At 36.9% G+C, this 27,595-nt stretch overlaps 1 protein-coding gene across 5 annotated transcripts in view; it reads right to left on the reverse strand.

The window, feature by feature from the left end:
* Positions 1 to 992: 992 nt before the first annotated feature.
* Positions 993 to 27,595, reverse strand: part of LOC129874630 (vacuolar protein sorting-associated protein 54, chloroplastic-like) — a 31,362-nt gene continuing 4,759 nt past the window's right edge. The window contains exons 2-20 of one of the 5 annotated variants that reach the window (XM_055949947.1): positions 26,425 to 26,487; positions 25,995 to 26,074; positions 25,134 to 25,251; positions 23,545 to 23,619; positions 22,490 to 22,646; positions 22,174 to 22,262; positions 18,438 to 18,694; positions 16,217 to 16,388; positions 16,039 to 16,122; positions 15,683 to 15,949; positions 15,529 to 15,614; positions 15,085 to 15,238; positions 14,270 to 14,351; positions 12,792 to 12,871; positions 8,570 to 8,731; positions 7,595 to 7,662; positions 3,103 to 3,183; positions 1,838 to 2,071; positions 993 to 1,357 (exon numbers count right to left, since the gene is read on the reverse strand). In XM_055949947.1, coding sequence (XP_055805922.1) covers positions 1,939 to 2,071; positions 3,103 to 3,183; positions 7,595 to 7,662; positions 8,570 to 8,731; positions 12,792 to 12,871; positions 14,270 to 14,351; positions 15,085 to 15,238; positions 15,529 to 15,614; positions 15,683 to 15,949; positions 16,039 to 16,122; positions 16,217 to 16,388; positions 18,438 to 18,694; positions 22,174 to 22,262; positions 22,490 to 22,646; positions 23,545 to 23,619; positions 25,134 to 25,251; positions 25,995 to 26,074; positions 26,425 to 26,487 — 2,208 coding nt within the window. In that variant the 3' untranslated portion in view covers positions 993 to 1,357; positions 1,838 to 1,938. Of the gene's footprint in view, positions 1,358 to 1,837; positions 2,072 to 3,102; positions 3,200 to 7,594; positions 7,663 to 8,569; positions 8,732 to 12,791; positions 12,872 to 14,269; positions 14,352 to 15,084; positions 15,239 to 15,528; positions 15,615 to 15,682; positions 15,950 to 16,038; positions 16,123 to 16,216; positions 16,389 to 18,437; positions 18,695 to 22,173; positions 22,263 to 22,489; positions 22,647 to 23,544; positions 23,620 to 25,133; positions 25,252 to 25,994; positions 26,075 to 26,424; positions 26,488 to 27,595 lie in introns of those variants that run through there. The other 4 variants (XM_055949946.1, XM_055949949.1, XM_055949950.1 and 1 more) reach the window with 4 other exon arrangements.

Raw genomic sequence — 27,595 nt, forward strand, 5'->3', positions numbered from 1 at the left:
TGTATTACTATGCTTATATTAGTTAGTTATTCAAAGATTATTTCTTATGCATTGTTTGATTTGGTATATTAAAAATAACATGCATTGCATAAAAAATTTATTGATAAAGATATTCTCTACAATTATGGTAGAAGAGATATAAAAAAAGTTTCTAAGGGATAATTGAGTCTTTAACTATGTTAATGCATGCATTCTCTTGCATTATTAATACCTACAAATCTATGGTATTAATAATACACACTTTTAATACACAATAGAGTGTATAACTAATGCAAGCATTAATTAAACATAGCATAAAATAGTGTACCAAACAAGATATTACTAATACACAGAGCTAATGCATGCATTATTTTTACTAATACACTCTACTAAACAATCCCTAAATGGAATCTATAGAAAGAAACAAGATGTATTAATTTCCGCATAACTTATACAATGTTTGGTAGATAAATAAGAGATAAATTATTTACTGATAAAATTAATATAATGATTGGTTGACAATTTGGAAATCTCCATAATTAATACATGTACAAGTTATGAAGGAATCTATGCATTATTTTATGTAGGATAGAAGGTGAAATAAGTAATACATGTATAACTAATCCCTGCATATCATACTTGCATAAAATAATACATAAATTCACTCATAACTAATCCCTACATTACTAATACATGCATAACTCTAATTAGCTACCAAACAATCTCTTAGTAGTTGATTAGAGTTATGCAGTATTAGCAATATATGAATTAGTTAGGAGTTAACATATATTTTATTTTATGCATGTATTAATTGTGTAAGCATGAGTCATTACAATATGTTTTTTTTTTGTATTTAATAAATAACTAGTTCTACTGAAGAGCTCTAGATAAGGATTTTATTGACGAAGAGCTCTATACAATCTGTAAAACAATATATATAAGATTAATTACAGATTCCTTTATGTTTTTATAATTGTAGAAATTCTATAAGATTTTACAGGGCATAGATGAGATTATGGAAACAAAGTTTTCACTCTTCATTTTGGATAAATGTCCAAAGAGACCCCTTAAGAAAGGCCTTGCTACATACAGTTTGCTTTCACTAGTATACAATATACGCTACCCTCTGGTCTCTACTACGGAAAATTGTTTTACCCTTTTCGGAATACGATAATATGTGCCTTTTTCCTCTAAAAACAGAAAAGGAGGGAAAAAGAATTTCTATTTTGCTGGGCTAAAAAATACAATCATAATGAAGTTCAAGCATCTGACTGATCACAAATTGTGCATGACAATTACAAATTGTTGTTATGGACTGCTCCCCTCAAAACTTGATTCCGCTGTGGTAGTAACACCAACATCCTGTAAGAATGTACATCTGCAAAATTGTAAGAGTCAGAGAGTAGTAACCAACAAGATAAAATTCCAAAAGATATTTGCATTAAGAAATTAAAGATAGATTTTTATATATTCCCTGGGTGAACGCAAGATTATATTACTAACTTATTACGGAGTACATATGAAGGTAAAACAAGAAAACTTGGACTACGTCTAAACTGTGAAGATAAAAACAAGAATAATCAAGTATATTTTTAAGAAAAGTCTACAATCAATGAACTTCTGTAATTTCTAGCTTGCTCCTTGATTTCTACAGATTCGGAACACATTTTCCACAACAAAGTTTCCTAGACTTGACTACCGTCATGATCAAAATTAGTCTAGTAATTATTAATAGAGACGAAAATACCTCCATTGTATCACACAATGGTCACAAGTTCCAAACTTGCATTATGTCATATCGCTTGTTCATGCAGCTTCAGAGTGATGCAAACAAATAAATTGATAAATCCAGACTAACCTCAAGTCAATTATACAATGTTGCTGCATAATCTTCACGCATTATCAGATTGCCTCCGCCAAACCTATTTGGTCTTAATGAAATAGGGGTACTTTACAAGGCTATTGACAAACTTCCTCACCAAAATTATTTGCCACAAATTCATCAAGTTTCCCCCAATTAGGAGGATTAGATTTGCTAACTGAAGGTAATAATCTGATACATGCAAGAATATGCTGAACATCGCAATACATTCTGTTGCAAGAGAAAATAAGTTAATAGTCATGACAAACAACAAATGAAAAAGTGAATGACAAACGCAAGCAATAAGAAAAAAGAACAAAAAGAAAAAAGAAACTTATCAGCCTTCAAATCTAGGATATATTTTTGCTATTAGATGCAATCAATTTGTTGCTTTAAGTGACAGATTAATGCAAATCGAGAGATTATCATATCCTGTGTTAAGCAATACTGTTCCATTAAATGTGCACTTTAAATAATGAGGAGCAAAGTAATCTAACCAGAAGCAATTGATTATTCTTTGTGTGTTTGTTAACCGGAAGCAATTTACGCTTTGAAGGAGATATAGAAAACAACAAAAGAAGGGGGGGGGGGGGGGGGCATAAAACAGGGCATTTTGCTATGTGATTACTAGGAGTCTGTCCTCAACACGTACGTTTCCAAATTTTCATTGTCTTCTTTTTTCCTGCTTCTTGAGTTTGTGGTGCCTCTTCTTCTACTACTTGAGTTTAAATTCTTTCTTCAAATAAAGACTCCCAAAAGATATATCTATATTGCCTTATTAATTTATTAGTCTATTCTCCAGTATAAACTTTTAAATCAGATATAAATGCCGAGGAACATAGTTGTTTAATAAATTTTGTGCATCTACTATTTGCCTACAGTTAGATACTTTAAAACACCACTCTGTAAGCGCACGTACACGCGCACACATACACACTCTCCTTAGCCATTATCAGGATTCGAGCATGTTTTTAAGTTGATGCTCTGGTGCTCTTTCTTGCCCTCTTCTATCCTAGATTCAAAAGCCTTAGTACATTATGTAGGCATTATAGGAACTTCAAATAGGCATGGTATAACATGGAACTAATTTATTATACTAGCATGGAACTATTGTTTTGACAAAAAAAAAGTAAGCACTCTAGGAAGTTGAAAATTATGAATAAATTAGCCCTTGGGGAAAAAAAAAAAATTCATTGAATAACACAGCATTACATTAATGTATCTGAACAAAAAATCATTTATACACTAAAATGAAGCCATACCTTTTTTTAGCTTGTGGACTGCTAATATCCAAGTGCGAAAAAGCTTCTGAAATTTGAGAATGGAAGATAATAACCACTTGCCTGCAACTATGACATTCTTTTTAAGAAAGAATTGATATAACACATGTCAATTAAAGCAAGGGATATCGATGCAAATTTACTTCATGCCAGCACGCAATATACAAGTACAACATTCCCAACAATATAAAAACGAGGAAAACCTTATGAAAAAAATGAAACATATAGTAATGAATAACAACCACAACAACAACAATGATAAGTGCTTCTAATGAAAAAATAGAATGGATTTAGAGATGGTCTTTGAAAGGGAGCCTTGGTATAACAAGTAAAGTTGATGTCATGCGACCTAGAGGTCACGGGTTTGAACTGTAGAAATAACCTCTTGCAGAAATGTAGAGTAAGGTTGTGTACAATAGACCCTTGTGATCCTTTTTAGAAAGAAAGGGAGAGAGGGAGGGGGAGAGAGAGAGAGAGTCCTTCTCCCTAGAAGCAAGAAATTCAATGTTAAATCTTACAAGGATGTTTTGAACTTCGCCAATACTGATCCTAGATGATGAATGCAAGAGGATGGGTAGTAGATTGAAACCCATGTTGAGATTAAGCCACAAACATGCACATGGAAGAAATGAGTTCTCAGTGAAGAGCTTGGTCGAGAGGCTCAAGAAGAAGGTATAATCCTCAGAGCTAATTGTATGATCGTCCATAAGTGTTAAAAATGTATCTTAAGAGTATTAAGAGGATATATCAAGATACCCTAGTGCGGAGATGTGAGAGGCTGGCTATGAGAGGTTTCAACAAAGGTAGAGGTAAACCGAAGAAGTATTGGAGAAAGGTTATTAGACAGAACATGACACAGTTTCAGCTTACCCAGAAAATGACCTTAGATAGAAGGTTGCAGAGGACACGAATTAGGGTAGAAGGCTAGTAGGTACCGGTGCATGTCTTGTTATCCATCCTTACTAGTAGTTGTAGTATTGCTCATGTAGTTTCTGGTCCTTCAAAATCTGTTATTATCTGGTGTCTTGTCTTTGACTATCATATTATGTTGTTGTAGTTATTGCCCTGTTACTATCTATGTTTTCTTGTACTTACGTTACTTCGTTTTATGGACTGTTTTAGACTTCTTCTCTTGAGCCGAGGGTCTATGGAAACAGCCTCTCTACTTGGGGTAGAGGTAAAGTCTGCGTACACTTTACCCTCCCTAGACCCCACTTTGTGGGATTATGGGTATGTTGTTATTAAGGGGATGAATGACCAAACATGAGGGCGATCATCACGGTTGGAATTAACTAATTTGGGGGGGGGAGGGGGGCAGGTGGAATTAGTGGGCCTTCACAAAACGAAGATGGAGGTAATGACATAAAATAATTAGGAGTGTATGGAAGAGATGGGTTACTTATGATGTGATTCCTGCGACAGAGACAAGAACTGCAGTAATGCTGTGGCAGGAAGTCTTTTGAAAGGCTTTAAAGCATCAATCGGGGGATAGAGCAACGTTAGGGTTGAGCATCTTCTATTTTTGACATTCTGGGTTTTTGTGATGCAACAATGACAGTTGAATTCTCATATGGTTTAAAATTATGGTAGGTCTCAAGATCATACTCAGAAAAATTAATAGTTGCACAAGTGTAAGTCGTAACTCGTAAGGTGGGAGTTATCTGTATCACTTCCCTTGGATTGCCGTTGGGTGTTTCTAACAAGGATTTAGCAGTGTGGAATTTGATGATCAAAAAGGTTCTGAAAACAAAAAGAATACGTGTCAAAAGGGGTAAAGAAATCTTAATCAGAAGCATATTGTTGCAGCCTTGCAGGCACCGGTCATAGTCACCAAAAAATTGGAGAGACTATAGAGGAGTTTCTATGAGATGCTGCAGATGGAACAAAAAAAATACCACTAAGAGAGTTGAGAGGTCATTACGACTTCGACGCAAAGGGAGAACTTAGAGTAAAACAACTCATAGATTATAATAATGCATTGCTTGGGAAGTGAATATGGAGATGTGTGATAGATGTGCGGGTTATTTAGAGGTTATAGGGGATACTCTGAGTATTACATTGGGTGTGGACTATGTCGTATGAAGGGACGAGAAAAATTCAGTGGCTGCATTACATTTAGGGATTATGTGATCGGATTAGGGTTAGTTTCTGGGGACCGATGGTGTCGAGAGAATGTGTTGAGGACTGGCTTTCCTAATATATATAACTGTCGAGCCAGAGAGATATGACAGTGCACCAGATCTGATGAATGTGGGATGGAGAAGTTCACTGGGATCTTAGGTTCAGAAAGAGGATTGGGGGATAGGTGCATTTCAGAACATAGTTACTTTATAAATTGAATGAACCGAATACAATGTTGGACACATGGAGATGGGGAACAACTAGAGATGACAGGCTCTCAGTTAAATCATATTTATGAAAACCGTTGGTAAGGAACAAGGTGGATTTCCCACATCTTTCCATTTAGATCCCAATGGCACCTAGAAAGGTGTGTTTCTTTTTTTTTGATGAAGTAAGACGTTGTATTTGAAAGGCATCAAGGAGATGCAAATAACATACACAAAAACATGGTTAACTCCTGAGAACAAAAGCACCTATTTAAGTGCCATTGGGATCAGAATCATACATGTACATTAGTGCTATATGTGGAGGGGTCTGGGGGAGAAAATGTGGATCACCTCGTGTTGCATTGTCAGATAGCCAACATGTGCATGGTGGATGATCTTAAATTAGTTTGGAATACAACGAGTGATGCCTTAGCACTATAAAGGAGACAATGTTTAGTTGGCTTTCAAAAGTAGGAAAATAAGACAAGTTATTTGAGCGTTTGAGAATGATTTGTACATTTGAGGAACAACCTCGTCTCTAGTTTCTTTTTAGTGCACCCATGAGTTCCTAGTTTGTATAGATGATCGGCTGCCTTTTTTAGTGAACCATGTTTTGTTGTAGACTCTCTATCTTTGGGTATACTGCTAGCGTACAGAGACTTCCACAACATCAATAAAATTATTTACCTTATAAATGAAAACAATGATAACAATATTAATAACAACTTAGGGGGCTAGGGATCAAGAATTTTAAACTTCAAAGCAAGGCTCTTATAATGAAGTGGCTGTGGAAGTACTCCAATGATTATTAGACTCTGTGGAGTAAAGTAATCAAAGCTAAATATGAGGAGAATGACAACTGGATGACCAAAGAGGTCACTACACCTTATGGAGTAAGCTTGTGGAGATCCATCAGTCTTGCGGAATAAAGTCAAGCCCACCAAGATTAAAGTAGTAGAACGGTGAAAAAACTGATTTCTGGAAGGATGATTGGCATGAGGCAGGCATCATGGAACTTTTATTCCCAGACATACACAATCTGGTACTCCACCAACAAAAAACTATAGCAGAGTTATGAACTCCTCAAGGCTGGAACTTCACTTTCAGGAGGCATTTAAATGACTAGGAAATTCAAAAAGTGACAGAATTTTTCAGCACAATTGAAACTGTTTGGTGGGTTGGAGACTTGACAAGACACCTTAAGATGGCCGGGAGCTAAGGAGGGGGCCTACAAGGTGAGTATAGCCTACAGGAAGATGAATCATCCTAATCATCAGCCAAGCAACTGACCCTGGAAGCACATATGGAAAGCTAAAATACCCATAACGTTGCTTGTTTTGTTTGGTTGCTGGCCAAAGAAGCAGTACTAACACAAGACAACCTGATGAGTAGAGAAATATTATTATGCCCCAGATGTTTCTTTTGGGGTGAAACTGCAGAGACAGTTGACCGTCTTTTCCTTCACTGTAAGGTCACGGGTCAGTTATGAAGACTGTTCATAGTCTCAAAAACATCTCATGGTCCATGCCTGGAAAAATCACAGAAGCTTTGCAGAGCTGGGAGGAAGTAGGAGTACAGGCCAAGATCATGAATATGGAGGATTGTCCCTGCAAGTATTTGGTGGACAATCTGGAAGGAGAGGAATCTTAGATGCTACGAGGATATAGAGAATAACATGCATAAGTCAAATTGAACTGTATTTTGACTCTGTGTTTTTGGTGTAACCAGTTGTACTCTAATGATATTGTCTCTATTATTGATGTTTTAGACTCCCTATAGTATCAGGGCAGTAGATTATAGGGTACTCTTGTAAATATGGTTTCAGTACAACCAATGTACTGTGTTGTTCATTACAGAAAAATTCAGTTCCCAGTTTCAAAAAAAAAATGCACAGTACAACAACAACAATATAATAAAAACACTAGCAATAATAATAACAATAATAACAAGACATCAAAAAGAGTTGTATCATATGCAGAGATAAAAGCTTAAGGTATCAATGTCAAGCAAATATACATGTTACACCTGAAAATTGAAGAATGCATAGGACGATGCTGTGACAATAAACATTATCTTGAGTCCCCCCAAAAGACTAAGGCTCTTTTGCTCTGCCTAGGACAAATTCAGGAAAAAGTTTAAAAGTTCACCTGAAAATAGCTTGAACATCTAACTCATGCAGGGTTCTAGATAAGACACGTTGAAGAAGGCCAACTTCCTTCAAACAGATTAAGAAAAAAAATCAGTTAGATACAAGTTCCTGTAGTAGTAAGGTTTCATAAAATTTTAGATAGAAGTGCCATAAGAAGCAACATCAGAAAGTGACTTGCATGCAACAACTATACAGAGAACAAAAGTAAAACTCCAACCTCCAGACTAAGATGAGAAACATCAAGGGTAGCAATTGAAAACGAGAGCAAACTTGCATAGGTTTTACATTGCATCAAATATCAGAGAAATGTCATATTTAAAACTAGTTCACTAACTCAGCAATAGGCAGTTGCCTGTAAATTTCAAACAGGGTTTGATCTTTTGGCCGTTAATATTTTAGGTCAATTATAACTGCCACTTGACAAGCCCAAATCTTTTACAATTAAGAAGGGTTGGAGTGTCTTTGCCTTTTTCCTTTTTTTTTTAATAAGGTAACTAATATATTGAGAATAGGAAGAGCTCTTGTATACAAGCGTATTTCATATGGTTTATATATATGGAAGGAAAGAAATATGATAGCACTTAAAGAGAGAACATGATACATAAGTTAGAAGAATTTGATAAGCCATTTTGGTCCTAGAGAGAAATTATTGGTGCACATTATTTTGCTAGATACATTGGAAGATCTAAATTCTAATCCTCATTTTGCTTGCATCTTTCTTAATCTGGCGCCTGTATGACAATGGTAGTTTAATTATTGTTCCAGTTAAATATTGTTTGATAGCATTTTCATCATTTTAGGTTTCTGGAAAATGATGTCACAAATTGACACTGGATTTTCATCGATGCCAATTAAAAGTGGCTGCAAATTCATCCTCATCCCATGTCTTTTCTCACTTCAGGACACAAACATAAGGAAGAGGTGGAACAAAAATGGGGAGCAAGAATCGGGCTTACTACTGTATAACTTGTACCTTAGTGATAGAACGAACAAACTGACTTGGCTGTATATCAGTATTTTCCGGTCTATTCCAACTCTCAGCAATCTGTGGCAACCCACGTAGGTGGACCAGCAACCTTTCCCTCATTATCTGCACCAACTTTGAGTGTATCTCATCTCGGTGCACCTTATAATCCTGCATTTCATGCAAAGATCTAGAGTTAAAACAATATTTCCCTACCAAGACCTTGGATTATGATAGTCTGATAATCTCAGCAGTCAGCACAGAAAGCTTTTGGATTGGGGCTCACGGCATAGTAGTGATTGATTTATATACAGAACAAGCAAACATATTCCTCTATGTTTATAGAGTAGGAGCGGAAACGGACAAAATGCAATTTCCATGTGAGAGATAAAGGAAATAAATTTCAAGAAATACGAGAAACTGTTAACATGAAAAATGGCATGTATTGTTACTGGAAAATGCATGGTTGGGGATAAGCAGAAGCACGTGGTTATTAGAGGAAGACGATTACAACATGAATTAATAACCTATTACAGAAGCAGGCTACACCAACAAGGTACAGGCTGAATAGTTTTATGCACTCTCTTTTTCTACTTTTTAGTTTTGGCCATATAACGCAATATGAGGAAACAACACTTGGCAAAAGATACTCCAAGCCTGAAGTTTAACAGTAGAAGGGTCACATGATCCTTCATTTTATTCCAAAGTTTTTTTTTTTGATTCAGAAAGTTCTTTTTCATTGATAACAATTTTATTCCAAAGTTTTTTCATTTATACATAATTATAAGTCAAGACAGCTTATAAGATGCTCTCATGTGATATATACAAAAGGAAGAAACTAATCACAGCCATCTCTCCCCACTTGGTGTCCAAGTGCCTACTCAAGATAGTGCAAGAGATCCTGAACTTCTGATTCTGTTCTTGGCTTCCAGTGAATCTTATAACAGCTGTAACTCCATATGGTCAATTTATTTATTTTTGAGAATGGTAACATTTCTATTCATCAGTACAAAGATTGTACTGGCATCTGAAATACAGAGAAAGAAAAGAAGCTTCTGCACACTTCACAAGGCTGCCAAAAAATCCAGGATGGAGTCAGCATCCTCTATACAAAACTCTTTACACCAAATATGTAAGTTCAGAATGCAGTTCATCTTCACTTTCTGGATTGGATTACTCTGGGAAGTATATGCACAGTCCACAAGAAAGTGATTGGTGTCTTCTGTTGTTGCTTTGCAAAGAAAACATCTGGCTATCAACTGCCTACCCCTTTTCTGAAGGTTATCAATGGTTAAACAAGCCTTCCGAGCCACCAACCATGAGAAATAGTTCACGGGGCTTTTACCTTCCAAATCTGCTTCCAAGGCCATTTGGAATCCTGCTGACCCTCATTACTAAAGTAAGCATAAGCACCCCTAACTGTGAACATCTTCTTCCCTTTGTCCTTCAATACCAGAACATCTTCATCTTCATTGAGTGCTCTCACCCCTTCTAAAGTCCGAAAAAATGTAGACAATCTTTCCATCTCCCAATCATTTAGCCCTCTTCTGAGTCCAACCATTTTGGTTCAAGACTTCACCAATAGTAGCATCAGTATTCCTGTCCAGGCTATGTATTTCTGGAAAGCTGTCCAATCCATATATCATTCCAAAAAGCATTTTTTCTACCATTCCTGGGGAAAAGTTAAATGTTTCTTTCAAAAACATCCCAAAGAGACCTGATGGATTTCCATAAGCTTACTTCATTAGGGGTTGTTGACTATGCTGGTGCTCCATTGGCTATTGGCTCCATACTTTATATTGATGACCTCCCTCCATACGTTGTTTTCTTCTCTAGCATATCCATAGCCATTTTGCCAGTAAACTCGTGGTGTGCAACCTCAAGTTTCTGGTACCCATATCTCCCACCCTTTTGTTCTTGATGATTGTTTTCCATCTCACTAGGTTGCACCGTTTCTTCTCTGCATTCCGTTGCCATAAGAGCTGTCTCTTTAGGTGTCCATCCTTTTATCCACTTGGTAGGGATATGGAATAAGGACATGACATAGGTGGGCAATGCATCTAAGACTCTGTTGATCAAGATGGTCCTACCCCCAAGGGATAGATATTGAGCTTTCCAGGTTGTTAATTTTTTCTCAAATTTTCCCAAGGCTTCATTCCAAATCTCCAGGGCTTTGTTCTTTGCCCCAGAGCCAGAGCCAGACCGGGATATTTGGTTAGAAGTGATCCTACCTCAAAACCCAGAATTTCAGCAAGTGTTTGGCTATCTGGAACCTCATTTACAAAAAATAACAGCCTCTTCTCCCAGTTCACATGCAGGCCTGAGACAGCCTCAAAGATAATCAAAATGGCTGAGGTACAAAACTTTCTCTGCATTTGCCTCATAGAAGACCAGCGTGTCATCAGCATACAACAAGTGGGTGATTACCAGGTTTTCGGTTTGTTTGTTCTTCACTACAAATCCCCTAATCCATCCATTAATAGCAGCCCCTTCCATCATATAATTGAGACCCTCCATGGAAATTACGACAAGAAAGGGGATAATGGATCACCTTGCCTCAAGCCCCTGTGAGAGGGAAAAACCCCTTCAGGACAGCGACTTACAAGGATTGGGAACCTGACATTACTGATGCAAAATTTTATCCAGCAAATCCATTTGATGCCAAAACCCACGTCCCTAAGGATGTTAGTGAGGAAATCCCAGTTAACGTGGTCAAATGCATTTTAAATGTCAAGCTTGCATAAGAGACCAGGCTCCATGCTCTTCAATTTGGAATCCACACACTTATTAATTAAAGCTGCATCCATTATTTGCCTGCCTTGAATAAAAGTCATTTGTTGCTTGCTTACTAGTAACCACATTTCTTAGTCTCTCTGTCAGCAGTTTCGAGATGATCTTACACACTTCCTATCAAACTGATCGGTCTGAAGTCCTTAAATTCTTTGACGCCATTCTTCTTGGGGGTCAGAATAATATAAGTGACATTGAAGCTCTTCTCAGAAAACTCGAGAGTGAAAATTAGGAATGGTGTTCATTGGGTCATTTTTGACCACTTCCAACCAAGCATGAAAAAACCTCAAGAAAACCCCCAAGGAGAATTTATCAGGCCCAGGTGTTTTGTCTGCATCACACATCTTTATACATTCACAAAGACCTCCTGTCTTTGACACTCTCTGTAGCCTTTCTTGTTCTTCCCCAGCTATGGACAGTAAGTTTTGAGAGAGAACTGAGGTCTCCGTGATTCTGTCTCTGAATAGAGATTTTGATAGAAGGAAATGATCATTCCCTCAATCACCTCAGGATCATTGCAGACTGCTCCATCTATCAAAAGCTCATCAATGTGATTATATCTTCTACATGCATTGGCCATTCTACGGAAAAACTTTGTGTTCTCATCCCCCTGCTTCAGCCAAAGGATTCTGGACCTCTGTCTCCAAGCCACCTCTTCATACGTTGCCATATCCTCTACTTCTATACCCACGTTTGCTTTTGAAGTAATCATCTGTAAGATTTCTTTCTTCTTGTAGGATATCAAATTAGCAATCTTGTTGAGAATATCAGACTTCTTCCTTTCTGTGCACAAAAGAATTCAGCCCGATGGTCCCTAAGTTTCCACCTCTTAGCAGTGTATCCCCTAGATCTGGAAGCCACGTGTAATAACTGACATAGCCAACTCATTACTTACCAACTCAAAGTAATCTTCCGAAGCATGTTCTTCCTCATTTCCGCCCAATCAAACCAAGTTTCTGAAGAAGTAATGTTTTCCGTAATATCGTACGATTTGTCTCCAGAAGTGAAGTAGATCTTGTCCTCCATGTTTTTGAACAATCGCAGTGGATGATTAGAGAAAAACAAAGAACCTGTTGTTGCTGTAGTGCTGGAATCTCGGAGGAAGAGTCTCAGAGCCTTACCTGATAATCGTGTCTGGGAGCATTTGCATATTTCTGGTGATATGGTCAATTAGGAGACATCAATCAAGTGATTCTCAAAAGATACCCCAATCGAATATATTCTCTTTTCTTCACAACACATCTTGTGAGTACTGGCATACAGAAATACTCATAACATAAAAATAGATGCACAGACAGGGAAGGAATCCCCTATTTCAAAAAGGAGAATGCTTCACGGAAAAAGTTTTGTATAAAATAGACCGAGGACAGAAATATATCGATTAGGTTAGAAGTGGATTTAAGCAAAATGCACAAAAAATAACATATAAAGGTTTCAATACCTGTGCTACACGATCAACCTCCAGATTCAGAAGGCCCTTGCGCATCTCAGGCACTTTAAGGAGCAGAATCCTCTTGAGTTCTTTGACAAATACAAAACTTGTCAGGAAAAAATTGAGTTCTAAAATTACAAGGTACTTAAATTAAGGTATTTCTGGCTCATTTTCATTGATGAGTATGCTGAGACTTTTATGTAAAGCTGCTTATAGATCCATATTATGCCATGTATCGACCAACACTGCCTAAGGTAACTACTCAAGTGAAGGTTCCCTATGCCGACACTATATCAACAAATTTAGTTTAGTGTTCTCATTCCCCTGAGGATTCTGGACCTCTGTCTCCAAGCCACCTCTTCATAAGTTGCCATATCCTCTACTTCGATATAAATCACAGACAGAACTAAAGACTCCTAGAAAACATAAGACCTATAGTAAACATAGTAATGTCACCAAAATATAATCCCAACTAATAGGCATTGCCCATTATAGATCATTTTCTTTTCATTGTGCCTTAATTTTGCTGTGTCTGGGTGTACTCCAAGAGATTGTATGTCTTTCAAGACAAGATAACTTCTTTCCATGTGATCTTATGTCTACCTTGGCATTTTTTAAATCTTCCACTCACCATAATTTCGTTTTCGCACCTACAGACCGGTGCATCTAGAGGTAACGCAGGACATACCAAACCATCTCAACCTACCTTCTCTCATTTTATCCTCAATGTGTGCTACTTGTACCTCCTATTGAATGTGATCATTTCTAATCTTTTATGCATGCACTGCATCTCAGTGACACTCATCTTGTGGAAGTGTTGCACTTTAGCAGTCTAAAATTGACTCCCATATAACATTGCATGTCTTATAAATGCTCCATAGAACTTGCCTTTTCACTTCAGTAGATATTCTTTTATCAACACCTTGGTAGCAATTCTCCATTTCCAACGTTGTAACATCTTTATATCATACTATTCTTTTTTATAATTGAAAAGAAGAAGTGAATGTGTAATATCATACTGTTCTCCTGAAACATCGAACCTAGATATCTAAATTATTTGCATCTAGGCATAGCATTCCCATCGAACCCCACCTTAACTTCATGCAGTGCATCTATGCAGTCTTACTTCTACTTACCTTTTTTCTCTTATGAAGTAAGAAATCTTACTTCTACTTATCTTCAAGCCCTTACTCTCTAGAATGCTTCTCATAACTCAAATTCTTTCTCAACGCCCTTGCTTGTTTCATCAATTAGCACAATACCATCGCATGACTTTCCCGTTGAATCCTAACACCTGAGCAGTAAATCGAAAACTACACAAAACAGTAACCTTAGCATTGTTTTACTTAAGAAAGAATGTCCAAGCATATTTTTTGTCTCTTCAGCCACCTACAGGATAAATGCACCCGTAGACTAGGAATTGGACAAAAGGTGGAACCAAATAATCAAGACACTTCATAACTGACAACCTTATCATCGTTACATACCGGGAATTATGGTGTATGTGAAACTGATGACTTGACTTGCCAAGGCCAAGTGTTTAGAAGTAATAGACTTCAAACCTGAAACCTGTAAAACTTCTCCCAGTTAAGGCACAATGATATTGCATCCATTTCAACCAAGGAAAAAATGTTGGGGGGAAATAGTCACTAGTCAGTAAGAAATGCACACATAAAGTCAATTAAAAATCAGTAAAGAACTACAATTACAGTTGGCTTCCAATCTTTGACAATGCTCCAGGAATGAATCTTTTGATGCCCAAACATCTACCACCATAAATCTTCTGAAAAATTTATCACCCTAAAAATCCAACTATTCCAAAGATATAGAAATTAGAAACCCAATCCTCTCCAATCATTTTTTTCACCTCCTTTCTCACCCCATTCTCCAGAGTACTTGGATGATGGCTAGTAAAAGGGGGGTCAGAACATATCAAGTGCAGTATTAAGGACAGGAGTGACACTACTTTAGCTACGGGTTAGGCATAACTCAGTAGCTTTGGCTCAAACCACGTATTTGAGTTAAAAAATTCATTTGATATGTGCAAATAATCTTTCCAGAACCCATAAGTTAAAAATTCTGGCACCGCTTCTAATGAAGGGATAAAGACGATTAAAAAGGTATAAAGAGGGTTAAACTTCTATATTGTGTCTGGTTCATGAGATAAAGGTGGGATTAAAATCAAGAACATATTTGGTGGATACCTTTGACCGACTAGCTTTTTTCAAAAACAAATAAATACTGTACACAAAAAAAATCAACAATTAGCTAGAGAAAATATAATCAAGAAACCAAAACAGACCTGCATTGCTCCAGCACCAAGGACAAGCTGACAAGTCCTTGTATTGAACAATTTCAGGATTTCGACAACACGGTGAACGACTTCTGGAGATAGGCCCGGTAAATTATTATTCATCTCAATACACTCTGACAACATCTTTACCAAAATCAAGCCGCTGAAACACAACAGGACAACATCTTTTATCAGATAAGTTCTCTTTTCTGTTTCATACAGAAAAGAAAATGCAACATGTAGAGAGAGAGCCAAGAAAAAGTCACATAAGAAATAGCACTAAACGAGTAGTCTTAACTCTCACGAACTTAAGTGACCAAGCCACCAAGGGCAGAGAAGAGAAGGCATTGAGAGGGGAAAAAATTTAGAAAAAATGAATAACAAAAATCTGAGAGTGTCATCTCCACCGAAAAAGAACAGATGACTTTCATCAGATTGAAAGGAATTACTAACCAGTTAACCATATGATACCCAACACCTCTGAAGAAAAGCAGTCTAGTAGAAGATCTTCCACGCTCTTTTGAGTTAGTTTCATTGCTCTGAGAAAATTAGTTTCAAAATCAGCATTAGTGCTTTCAGTTTGCCAGCTGAATCATTTAGTACTAACCTGTGGTGTACTCCCTGAAAGTGGAATAGAATCAGTGTGCTCTGCATTTTGTGATATCTTTTGAGGTCTAGCTTCTGTCGTAAGGGAACCATCACTGTTCAAGACCCTCTTAGGGCTGTTTGGTGCAATATCAGCTGAAACCTCATCAGCAAGTTCACGGGTCTCAGATTCTGAGCAGAACAGTGATGTGACAATTGCCTGAAACTCTCCAGGGACATCAATCTCAGCCCAATTTTCCTGGTCGAGAATGGCCCTCATCTTTGCCATCTGAATCAACCAGTAACACATTCAGTCTATAAACGCAAGAAGCAATGAGTCAATGACACAGATAAAGCTCAACTGGAGAACAAACTAACCCTGGATTCGTGTTGGAAATCAATAAAGGCCTTGGCCTGTGATTGCAATGTTCCGCGAATACTATAACCCAATCTTCCACCAATCTGTATATATTGGCAAAACAGGCATCAATACAACTGAAATACAAATACGGAACCAGTAAAGTATGTATTTAGAAAAAAAAATAGAGCATTTCACCTTCTCAGTAGCCGTTATAAATTCTTGAGTGATGTTATATATATTTAGAAACTCCTGCAACCTCAATCTAGGGTGGATAGGAGAACGGACTCCAAGGATCTTTGCCCATCTGCCATGAGCAGCATCACAAGCTGCAAAAACGGCTTCTGCATTCTCTCTCAATACATCAGCTCTGTCAAAGAAAAAGTAGTGGGATAAACATTTGGAAATTCTTTAAATACAACTATGCAGATGCTAAAAATAGAAGCCAACAACTGAAACACAAGACAGTCCATTTTGCCCTTTACTGATCAGAATGTGAAACCTTTTGCCACTTTCAGTAAAGTTCTAATATGCAATTACAGAAACCAGCATTCAAGAATCAAATATTCTTGCTAAGCAGCTTCTTTTTTTTTAGATGAAGTAAGAATATTATTAACAAAAGAGCATTAACTAGCCCATATACAAAAGTATACCAAACAGTAGAAAATCTTACAAAAATACATGATTTTCTACGAAAGCCACCCAATCATCTTTACAAAAAGTAACTTCATGGGTGCACAAAAAAGAAAGGAAAAGAGGCTATTTCTCAAGTGTACGAAATTTTTCTCGATTCCATCAAAAGCTCTGTTTTACTCTTTCTCCATATGGTTCACATCAGTGCTAAAGGTGCAACTTCACATGCCCTGCATCTCCTCCTCCATCATCTACAAGCCCAGCTAAACATTGTTTCTTTCACAGTTTTCGGTATTACCCACTCAAAACCAAATCATCTCATCAGCTCCCCCCATAACGAAGATGCGACCCGGCAATGTAAGAGTACATGATCTACGTCTTCCCCTGATTCTTGCACATGAAGCACCAACTAACACAACTAATCTTTCTCTTCCTCAAATTCTCCGCTGTCAAGATCACCCCCCTGGTGGTTAACCATGTGAAGCACACTTTTCTAGGTACTCTAGGGATTAATATCAAGGTATGTGGGGAAAAAAATCTCCTCTCTCACCAAAAGCTTCACATAATAGGACTTACAGAAAAGACTCTCATCACCCCACCCCACCCCACCCCCCCACCCCCCGCATTCCCATTTCCAAACATTCTGACAATCCATAGGAATTTTTTGTAGGTGGAGCAAGCCAACAAAGTGTTCAAATTTTCCAACTTCCCAGTCTTGTAAGTTTTTGCTAAACCTCAAATCCCAAAAGACTTCTCCCCCTTGTATATTCTGTAATTGTATAATCGACATTATATTTTGGCAAGAAATCCTCTACATGTTAGGGAAAGTGAGACTCAAAATATTGTTTCCACACCACCTATGACCCCAAAACTCACCCTACTCCCCTCACCCACTAGAAAAGAAGTATTTTCATTTTACTCTTCCCAGCCCTTTGATATATTCCTCCATAGCCCACAACCCCCTCCAAAAATCCGTACTTCTCCGAAATCACCCCCCTCCAAAAGCATTTACCTCTACCCCAAATCTCCATAACCACTTCCCTAAAAGTGCCTTATTAAAGACCCTTAAATCTTTAATTCCAAATGAAAATCTGTTTCCCCTCACGGGTCACTCCATAGAAAATCACTCTGTACTTTTTCCAACTTCTTTGTAACACTAGCAGGAGCTTGTAGCTTCTTTAAACAACCACTTTAAAGACCTCAACCAGAAATAGATCTTTTCTAGTCGAGTTAGAGATAGTAAAACTTAAAACTCAACACTGCTTCTGCTCTCCCCTAACCCACTTAAAAAAGCATCCAGTACAGACAGTCTCTCATCAATCACCTAATTTGCATTTCAGAATAATCCTGATGTTTTACCAACAGAGGCTTGTAAAATGTAACAGTCCGTGAATTCGGGTTAAGTTTGAACTCATTTTATGTTTGTGGTTAGACCCGGACTATCAAATTTGTGAGATTAAGGGTAAATTACATGTCCTATTTAAAGGTAGTCGTATCTAGGTTCCAACATTTTGAACCGTTCATCTATCTGAGCGCCATACAAAAAGTTGTGTACGTTTTCCTAGACTCGTATAGAAATTTTCCTAAGTGTTCATGTGGGAATGGGGGTGCAACACACTGACCATCGACCCAACCTCGACGCAATGCCCATCGCACCCAAGTTGGCGCCACGACCAAAGTAGTTGAGGAGAAAAAATTGTTCTAAGTGTTGGACGCAAGATTTCTGGTAAATAAAGAGAAATCCAACAGACAAAAACTAAAAGAAGGGATCAAAAATGTGAATAACCTGAAATTTCTCGATAAAGTCGATGACGTTATACCATCATTTCCAATCCCATGAGCAGAAGAGACCTTGGCAGTGTTCCTTTGCACAGAAAGTTGCAGCGAGGAATTTACCTGATCGTCGGTTTCATGAGCTGTTTCTGAAGCCGCTGCTCCAAGTGCAATTGCAGCAGCAACTGAATCAGCAGCATAATGGCCATCAAGATGGCACAAAATCCACTCAATGGCTCTTTTAACTTCAGATGCCTGTGCTAAGTGTGCCTGCATTCACTAAAAGAAAAATATCAAGTTATATCATACCAAATTAGATGGAACAAAAACAGAAATTGGTAAGACAATTGCACAAAGTACTTTTCCAGACAGCTGCAGATGGGAAACTAATTATTCAAGACAAACCAGGAATCCAGATCAAAACTATCTCCATTTGGTTGTGTATGCAACATTTCTCAAGGAAAATATTTTCTATGTGAAATTCTATGATCATTTCTCGTGCTTAGAAAAAACTATAATTTTGTGGCTCTGATGCTAGTGGAAAGTTTTGGATTGTCATGATAGTGTTGGATGAGAACAGCAAGTCCTGGCACCCCAGAGAAAGTAGGCATTCATTGAAGGGGTCAGACATAAACAAAAATGACGGGTGTCCTTAATGACACATACATTTGGCTTCTCATCTTTAGTTTAACACGTTTTATTTTATCTCAACTATCCAAGACCAACTAAACACCTATATATAGTGAACTATTAGTGCCCCACAAAATGAATCACATTTTAGGTAATAAATTTGGAAGAGATACCCAGCACCTAGAGTGCACTGGATATGTACATCACAAAGAGGGGCAAAACCTAAGTTCTTTTACGATGCTTATAATGAACTGAGGAAATCTAATAGTATCTACTTCATGTGCATCCGCCAAATGAATATTTAACAGAGAATCAAGATAATATAGAATTTGTTAAGAATGTAAAACCCAAGCAGGACAACTGTAGTTGGTACAAATTAAGAGACTTTAAAATTATATGGCACTAAATCTGAAATGAGAAGCCATATACACTCAATGGCCTACAATGACTAGTAATATTTCGTCACTGAGACTATGAACCTTGTTCAATAAGTATGATAATCTCGTGGAATAATTACATGCAGAACAAACAGTAACAACTATTTAATCCATCCAGTAGACAACTCTACCTTTTCATACTCTTATAAGCCAGAAGCAGTATTGCAGAACTTTAGCTTTTAATCGAAAGGAAAAAGATCTTGGAAAGGACGTTACCAGCAGTTAGAGTAGCGGCACCCACAGAATGAAACCTATCTGCCATGCAAATCAATTTATTGAAATTCAATAAATAAGGATTTACTCAGTTAGCAGTGCCTACAGAAGAGGTCTCCAATTGATGGCTGGAGATCCATGGAACTATTTCTGGAAGGGGGACATTCCTTCAAAAGTGAAATGTCTCACTTGGCTGGTGATAAAGAGGGCTTGTTTAACACAGGAAGGACTACAGAAGAAGGGTAGACAACTGGTCCCTAGATGCTTTTTGTGAAATTTGACAGGAGAAACAAACAACCACCTTTTCTTGCATTAAAATTTCACCAAGCAAATCTGGAATTTGTTCCTCAGCATTACGAATCTGAATTGGACAATGCCAGAACATACATCAGAGCTGTTAAAGAGCTGGGTAAGGAGAGAAGGCAGCAAGTGTCAGAGGAGATGGTGGGGTTTGTTTGTTTTTTTTGAGTAGGTAACAATATGTATTATAAACCAGTACTTAGGTAGTACTGAAAACCCCTTTACAAAAAAGTATGAAATTGTAAGAACAAAAACAGCAAGCCTAGCATGATTCTAAATGTATATGGTGGTCAGTTTCGAAGGGGAGGAATGGATCTTTTGAAAGATAGATCCAATTCCATACACAAGGTCAAATGGAATTGTGTAGTACCTTTACTTTTTTGGTGTAAACAGCTGTGTATAATAGATACAGATCAGATTGTAGGTTTGATAGGAAGCTTGTAATCGACACTTTTTCGTAGTGGCCAGCATGCCCTTAATGTTGAAATCTTACCAGTTAAAAAAAAAGGATTCAGGAAGCAACTGAGACCAAGAGCAATTTATACTCGATCAGAGCTTAAGGCTCAAATCGAATGAGTCCCATCAAATAGCGCAGATTCATGATAAGGCTAAATCAGCTGACATTAATTAAGGCTCAACTAATTTGACATTAAAAGAGAAGGCTAAATCAATTGACATTAATTAAGGCTCAACTAATTTGACATTAAAAGAGATATTTGTTTTCTACCAAAAAAAAAAAGAAGACGAGAATATTCAATGAAGCAAGAGTTGAGGCCTGTCTGGAATGTAAGATGGAAAAGAAATAGATGAAGAATGGTCTGCAAAGATCATTTAATTAGAAAGAGGCTTTATACATCACAAAAATAGTGCATGTAACGAAGAAATCTGAATGATTGGGAAATTCCCAGAATACTTGAATTTTATAAGGTTCTGGAGAATTTTCAAGGTACACAAACAAGTGAGGATTATCTATCGTGGAATGGGCACAACAAAGGTAGTTACAAGGTGAAGGAAGGATACAAACAGATAAGTCTTAGTGGCAACCAAGACTTCAAATGGCCTTGGAAGCAAATCTGGGAGGATTTAAGTGACACACAAAGTGGCATGTTTTACTTGGTCACTAGCCAATGAAGCAGTTTTGACATTGGGCAATGTTGCTAAGAGAGGTATCTCTCTGTGCAACAGATGTTCCTTATGTGGTAAGGACACAGAGACAGTGAGACATCTCTTCCTACATAGCAGCATTACTGTACAACTGTGGCAGATTTTCCTTAATCTCAGAGGCATCTCCTGGAGTATGCCTAGCAAGATTGATGAGACTCTATTCAGTTGGGAGGTGGCTGGAGTTGGGGATACAAACAGAGAAAGATGGAGGATGATCCCTGCTTGTATATGGTGGACTATGGAGAGAGAGAAATGATAGATGTTTTGAGAATAGGAACAACAACCTGCAGGAAGTCAAGCCTAAGTGTATTTTGTTGTTCTGTTTTTGGTGTACAAATGTCTACTCCAAGAAGACTGAGCCAATCATAGAAGTTTTAGGGTCCATATAGATTTTGGTTCAGGTTTTGGGTAGATTTTACTTCCATTCTACTTATTTGTAAATATGGTTTTTCCAGTACTACCGAAGAACCGACTTAAATACAAATGTTGCCAGTTCCAAAAAAAAATAGTGCATGTAACACTGACCAAATGGTTTTACCATGGCTTTTGACTAAAAATGTTCACCTAACTTGAAGCAAGACCGCTTTGGGTCCAGAGCCTAAAGGGCAACTTTTTTCATCAAAATTTCCAACGGGATAACAAAAATTTCGAAGAAACCAAATGCGTAAAGGCGTGGGGGGCACCACGCCTTACAATAAAAGGTTAACTTACCCCTTGCATATTGTGTGGCATCAATCAACCAATCAAGTAGGCCGTAATCCCCAACTAGTTGAATCAACCATATGAATCCTCTATATCCTTTCCGTTCTATTCATGTCCATTTTTTCCAATTTAATTAGGCATACTAGAGGTCATCAAAACATAAATCCCCTAGATCTTCCACTAATCCCTACATCGACATACAAATCCTTTTTTTTAATTATTCAAAGGAATAAAAGGAAAGTAACATATCATAATTGCAGCATAATCCCGATTAAAGAAAAGATACAGTGAGGTACACATTACCTGCACTATCAGGAAAACAGCCTTCAAAAGATGAACAAAACATTCAGGCGACAGGCTTCTCAATCTACTGGCAAGGGATGAGCTTCCACCTGAGTCAGCATATAAATGACATCAGGAACTATAGCATCAAATCGATCAGCCCACTCCTTTGCATGAATGATGAAATTGCATCACCAATCCTTAGCCATCTTTTACAGCACTCTATTTTCTTACAAGAAAAGGGGGGAAAAAAGAACCAATCTTTTGCACACCAAATTCATTTGCATCTGAAGCTTTCTTATAAAAATGAGATGTGAACCTAATAATATAAACCCACCATCAGCATCAACTGCTCGTTCTCCTGCAACAAAATCTGAATCCATAGGTTGGGCACCAAGCACCCGTAGCAGTTCTTCCACTGCCATCTTAATGGCAGTTTTCATATCAGCCGTAAGAGTGTCACGGTATATTCTCAATACAGCAGGGAGTTTTGCCTGGATATTACAACAGTCAAACATGACCAAATATTTTACTACAAAAATCATATAAATTCCAAACACTCTAAAAATGTTGAAGGAAAACATATATATAGACTTTACAACTACAAAACAACCCAGAATAAAATTTGTTTCATTTGGCATAAATTGCAGCCGATTGGCACGGATGTTCAGTCAATTTGATGACCAATAATTAGTCAATCAAAAGAACACAGAAAATGGAACATAAGAGGGGCGAAAGGGATTGTAGTCCTCTCTATTCACTAATCACTATTTCATAGATCTTCAGCTATGCTCCTCCTCCATTATTCTCTTCTAAACTGAAGTACATAAATAATAAATTAAGACAATATTCACCAACACTTGTTACTTCCACAAAATATAGATACTCCACTTAGCATTGTATCACTGCTGCAAGTGATTAAACCATGGCCAGCCCATTACATCAGATCTCATACACGCAAAAGTAGAGAATTTGGAATAAAATCAATGTCAAGCCAATATTATTTATTTATTGAGAATGATAAAATCAATGTCAAGCCAAATTTTCTCGACAAGATACTGCTCTATTTGGATAATGACACCTCTAACCTCGATACTTCAGCTCTTAAAATTAAAATTATTCATTTCTTTATTTACACTTAAGGAGTATAATCCCATCCAAACCTACACATATTTTAGCTCGAATAGTACCATTCACCTAACTCTGAGAAAGAGTGATTCTGCATCTCTTTGAGGGTGTTTTGTTTTCTATACTTGACAGGGAGCATGATTATGATCATGACATGGCATTCAACAATCACCATTTACCACCCAAAGAAAATCATTACGCCACCAACACTTTACAAAACAAGTGAATACCAACGTTACTCATTGAAAAAATAGAGATACTCACAGTTCTAAGTAACCCAATAACAAAAGGAAGTAGCCGGTCTCGCAAATTACATGAGTCTTCTTCGTCCAATTTAACCTGCATACATAACGTCAATGTTCAGATGATTGGTCGTTGAGTAGCATGATGACTAGGTTCATAGATACAGTTGACTTAAAGGGTGATTAAAAAGGAACAAGAAAGAAATTCCCTCAACAATTAGAACACTGAGCAACAGAAAAAACATAAATTACATTTAGAATCATGCATGGAACTTATTACCATATCAGCAGAAACATTTATACCCCAATGCCAAACTGAAGAAGATACAACTTAGAAGATTTAGACACTTAAAATATCGTCCATTATCTTTCTAGCCCTTCAAAAACTAGTTTCATGAACCAAATAGGACAGATACAGCTAAGGCGCTAACAGGAGAACTTCCACACCAGACAAGTACCACAACTCAGATCTATGCAAAGAAGATATAAGAGATTAATTTGTTACTTTTAACACTTTTCATTAGACAATATGGTGGTGAACCAGAGCATTACTTAAGTGCATTAAACCACAAGCCTTTGATGGTAAGCAGGTAATCATGCATCAAAGCTGCTTTGTTCTTTTTAGCTTTAGAGACATCATCCTTAGTTGCTGATGACCTGTCCACCTTCCTCCACGTAAATGGAAATGGCCTACTTCAAGTAGTACAAGCCTCTTATCCCCTTCCTTCCTACTTCATAGCTCTTTTTTTTTCTTTTGTTTCAGGAGGGGAACAAAGGTTGAAAATAAGCATTAGTTTGAAGGATCCCAAAGATGAAGGAAATTAAACTCATCCAAAAGAAAGGAAATTTGCAGTAAAAGGGAATGACTGAAGTTGGGTGAAACATGGCAATAGCTAATGATACAGACGTCGTGGTTGACTATTTGAGTTTATTACACAACTTGTAATGAGGCTTTCATCTGTAAATAATTGCTAGCAGTTTTGCTGCTCTTTAATACAATACCCTTTACCCATCCGAAAAAAGAGATATGACTGAAGTTGGGGTTGGCAAAGACAAATAGGGAACTATTACATTTGCGAATCATGATTTTGTAGGTGTTGTAAGGTTATAGGAGTAATAGATTTTCGCTTCTTACAGTGGACAAGGGCTTATAGAAGGCATCTTGAAAATATATTTAGGCAAGAACAGTAGTGTGGAGGATAATTTAGACAAAACCACCAGCTATCTAAATGAAACATCGCCTACATCCCTTGACATTTCTTTGTTTCATTTTCTGTTTCTGACAATCACATGCATCCCTTCACATTTCAAGAGCTTGCAAAGGTGCTTGCTACTTAGCAAATTACAGGAAACGTTTTCCTGAAAAACATCCTACTGCTAATAGAAAGAGAGTACCAGTACCCAGAAAAAAAGTTCTTAAAGTTTAAACTCAATGTTATCTTCAAATCATCTTTTCAACAGGTTATATACACAGAGTAAAGCTATTTTTCATCTAAACTGTCTAGTACCGCTATTTTCTCCAAAAGTGTAGCAATTATCTCAATTTGATCCGTACACTGAAAATATCTAAACCAAGTACATCAGTAGACAAGTACATAAAAACATGCTTACTTCATGGCCTTCTCCATTCATGGTAATTGTCGCCTGCACTTTGAATTTTGATGTACTTGAAGCATCCCCATTGCCAGTTCCGTGTATAGATATACGCATAAATTCTGCTGAAAGAATGCTACAAGACTGGATCCGGTAAGTTACAATACATTGTACTAAAGTTTACTTTGAGAATAGAGTGGTATTATAGATCCTAAGTTCAAAAGATGTATTAAAGGAAATATAAAATAGTGGAGCACTGTTTCAGTAGAATGGTAACATTTTGCTGCCAAAATGTGGAAATACAACTCGTAATCAATAGATTGGATGGAATTAGCAACAAACTAGTGCACTGGATGGTTATGCCCTAAGCATAGGTATTTTAGCTAATTAAATAAATTTAACATGTTAGTTGTTAGAATTTTATCGAACTAACTCAAGAATGGAAACAGAAACATAAAATGAATTACTTCTTTATTCTGTATCAGAAAACAGTTTGTACCCCTCTATAAACTTACAAAATAAGTATCATACAACATATCATCCAAGAAATCCAAACAATCATCTATGCAAACTGGACACTTTGGTTAGTCCTATGAGCAAAGAAAACGAAAAACAACTACTTTGGTCACTACATAATACACGTGAGATAATAGTTTTTTTCTGGATGTTATCATTGATCCAACAGAATCAGAAACGGGTATTACTAGCACAACTGCCTCAATAAAGATATTAGCAGATATTAGCCATCACATTTTGCTACAGCAAATGGAAACAGTGGTTAAGCTTTAATTCATTTAGCATTATCAAGACTCAAACACCGTAAAGGTATTCTTCCAATAATGTGAAACCTACTCATAAATCCAATCCGAATAGTCTAACCTGTTAATGGAATCAATTGAAGCGGCTAACTGGTCACGAACATGACGGAAACAATGTAGACCAGCTAATTCATCTCCATCCTGTTAAGCATAAATGGACATTGACACTGCAGTAAGTACAAAGGTCATAACAGCTTCATCTGCTATAATAGATTTTTGCAACAGACAATCTATATAGCTGTGCCAAATATTTTTCATTGAAGCATATTAACCAAATAGCTCTATTTATAAACAAGAAAAGATATTAACCAATTGGACCACAAAACAGTTTGCTATATTCCAACTTCAAACTACAGAAAGGGATAGCGACCAGTTTAGCCTCAGTGAACTCAGAGGTTGATCAAGGTAAAAACTAGTTAGGTAGTGTTCAACGCCTAGAAGAAACTAAGAACCTAAAATGAGCAGATAAATAAAAAGACTTCTGTACATACCAATAAATGTTGTAAATCATCTATAACATCTAAAGCTCCAGCACAATCTGCAGATGCAACAAGCTGCATAAAATATGTGAATGTGTCAGATAATAACCATTCAATAGCCCAGTAACTTTTGAACAAGAGTTATTATTAATATAATTAAAAAAAAACAGAAGGTCTGAAAAATCAGTAACTTGTCAATATGGAAGATAAAACTGAAACATTAAATTTTTTAAAACAAAAAATGATGAGGTGGGAACTTACAACCCACAGGGGGCAGAGGGCATCATCCTCAATAATATCTACAAACTTTACCTTTTCCCTGTGAAGTCACTAAAACTTCTACTTCCCCACCTTATCTTGTTTACACTAATAATAATGTGAGAAATATTGGAGAAGAATATTATTGAATTGTGTATCTACATTGACACGCTATTTATAGACACTACATTAAACTCCTTTTCCAACTAGGACACTACATTACAATCCTTTTCCAAGTAGGATGCTATATACTATTCATATTCCTATTCCTATTCTAAGTGATTTTTTGTATATATTATTCTTGTTCCTATTCATATTCTACCACTCCTCCTCAAGCTGGTGCATACAAGTTATATGTACCTATCTTGTTACAAATGTGATTAATAAGAGGACAGATGAGGGGCTTGATGAGATATCTACAAGTTATCACTTGACTTCACAAAATCGACAGTCAATCTCAATATGCTTGGTCTTCTCATGAAATACTAGATTTGATACATAATGTCAATAAAACACAAGTGATAAATTCCTGAATTACATTGTTGAACTTCTCAAACCAAGCTTGAGAATATTGTTTCCGATCATAAAGTGACTTACACAATCGACATAAAAGGCTACCAGACTCCCCCTGAGCAATTAAACCAGATAGTTGCTCCATATAGACTTCTTCATCGAATCACCATGGAGAAAAACATTCTTAATGTACAACTGATTAAAAGGCCAATGGAGAACGACAACCATAGATAGAAAAAGGCGGACATATGTTACTTTAGCCACAATTAAGAAATAATCAATGTAATCTAGTCCAAATATCTGAGTATACCTACTCTTTCTGGCAAAAGTAAATCTAAAACAAAAAGAAAACACTGCTGGAAAACTCATATCTGTCGGAAACAATGCAATGGTCACTGGAAAGTGCTCGAAA

The sequence above is a fragment of the Solanum dulcamara genome, chromosome 11, assembly GCF_947179165.1.
Source record: "Solanum dulcamara chromosome 11, daSolDulc1.2, whole genome shotgun sequence".
NCBI lineage: Eukaryota > Viridiplantae > Streptophyta > Magnoliopsida > Solanales > Solanaceae > Solanum > Solanum dulcamara.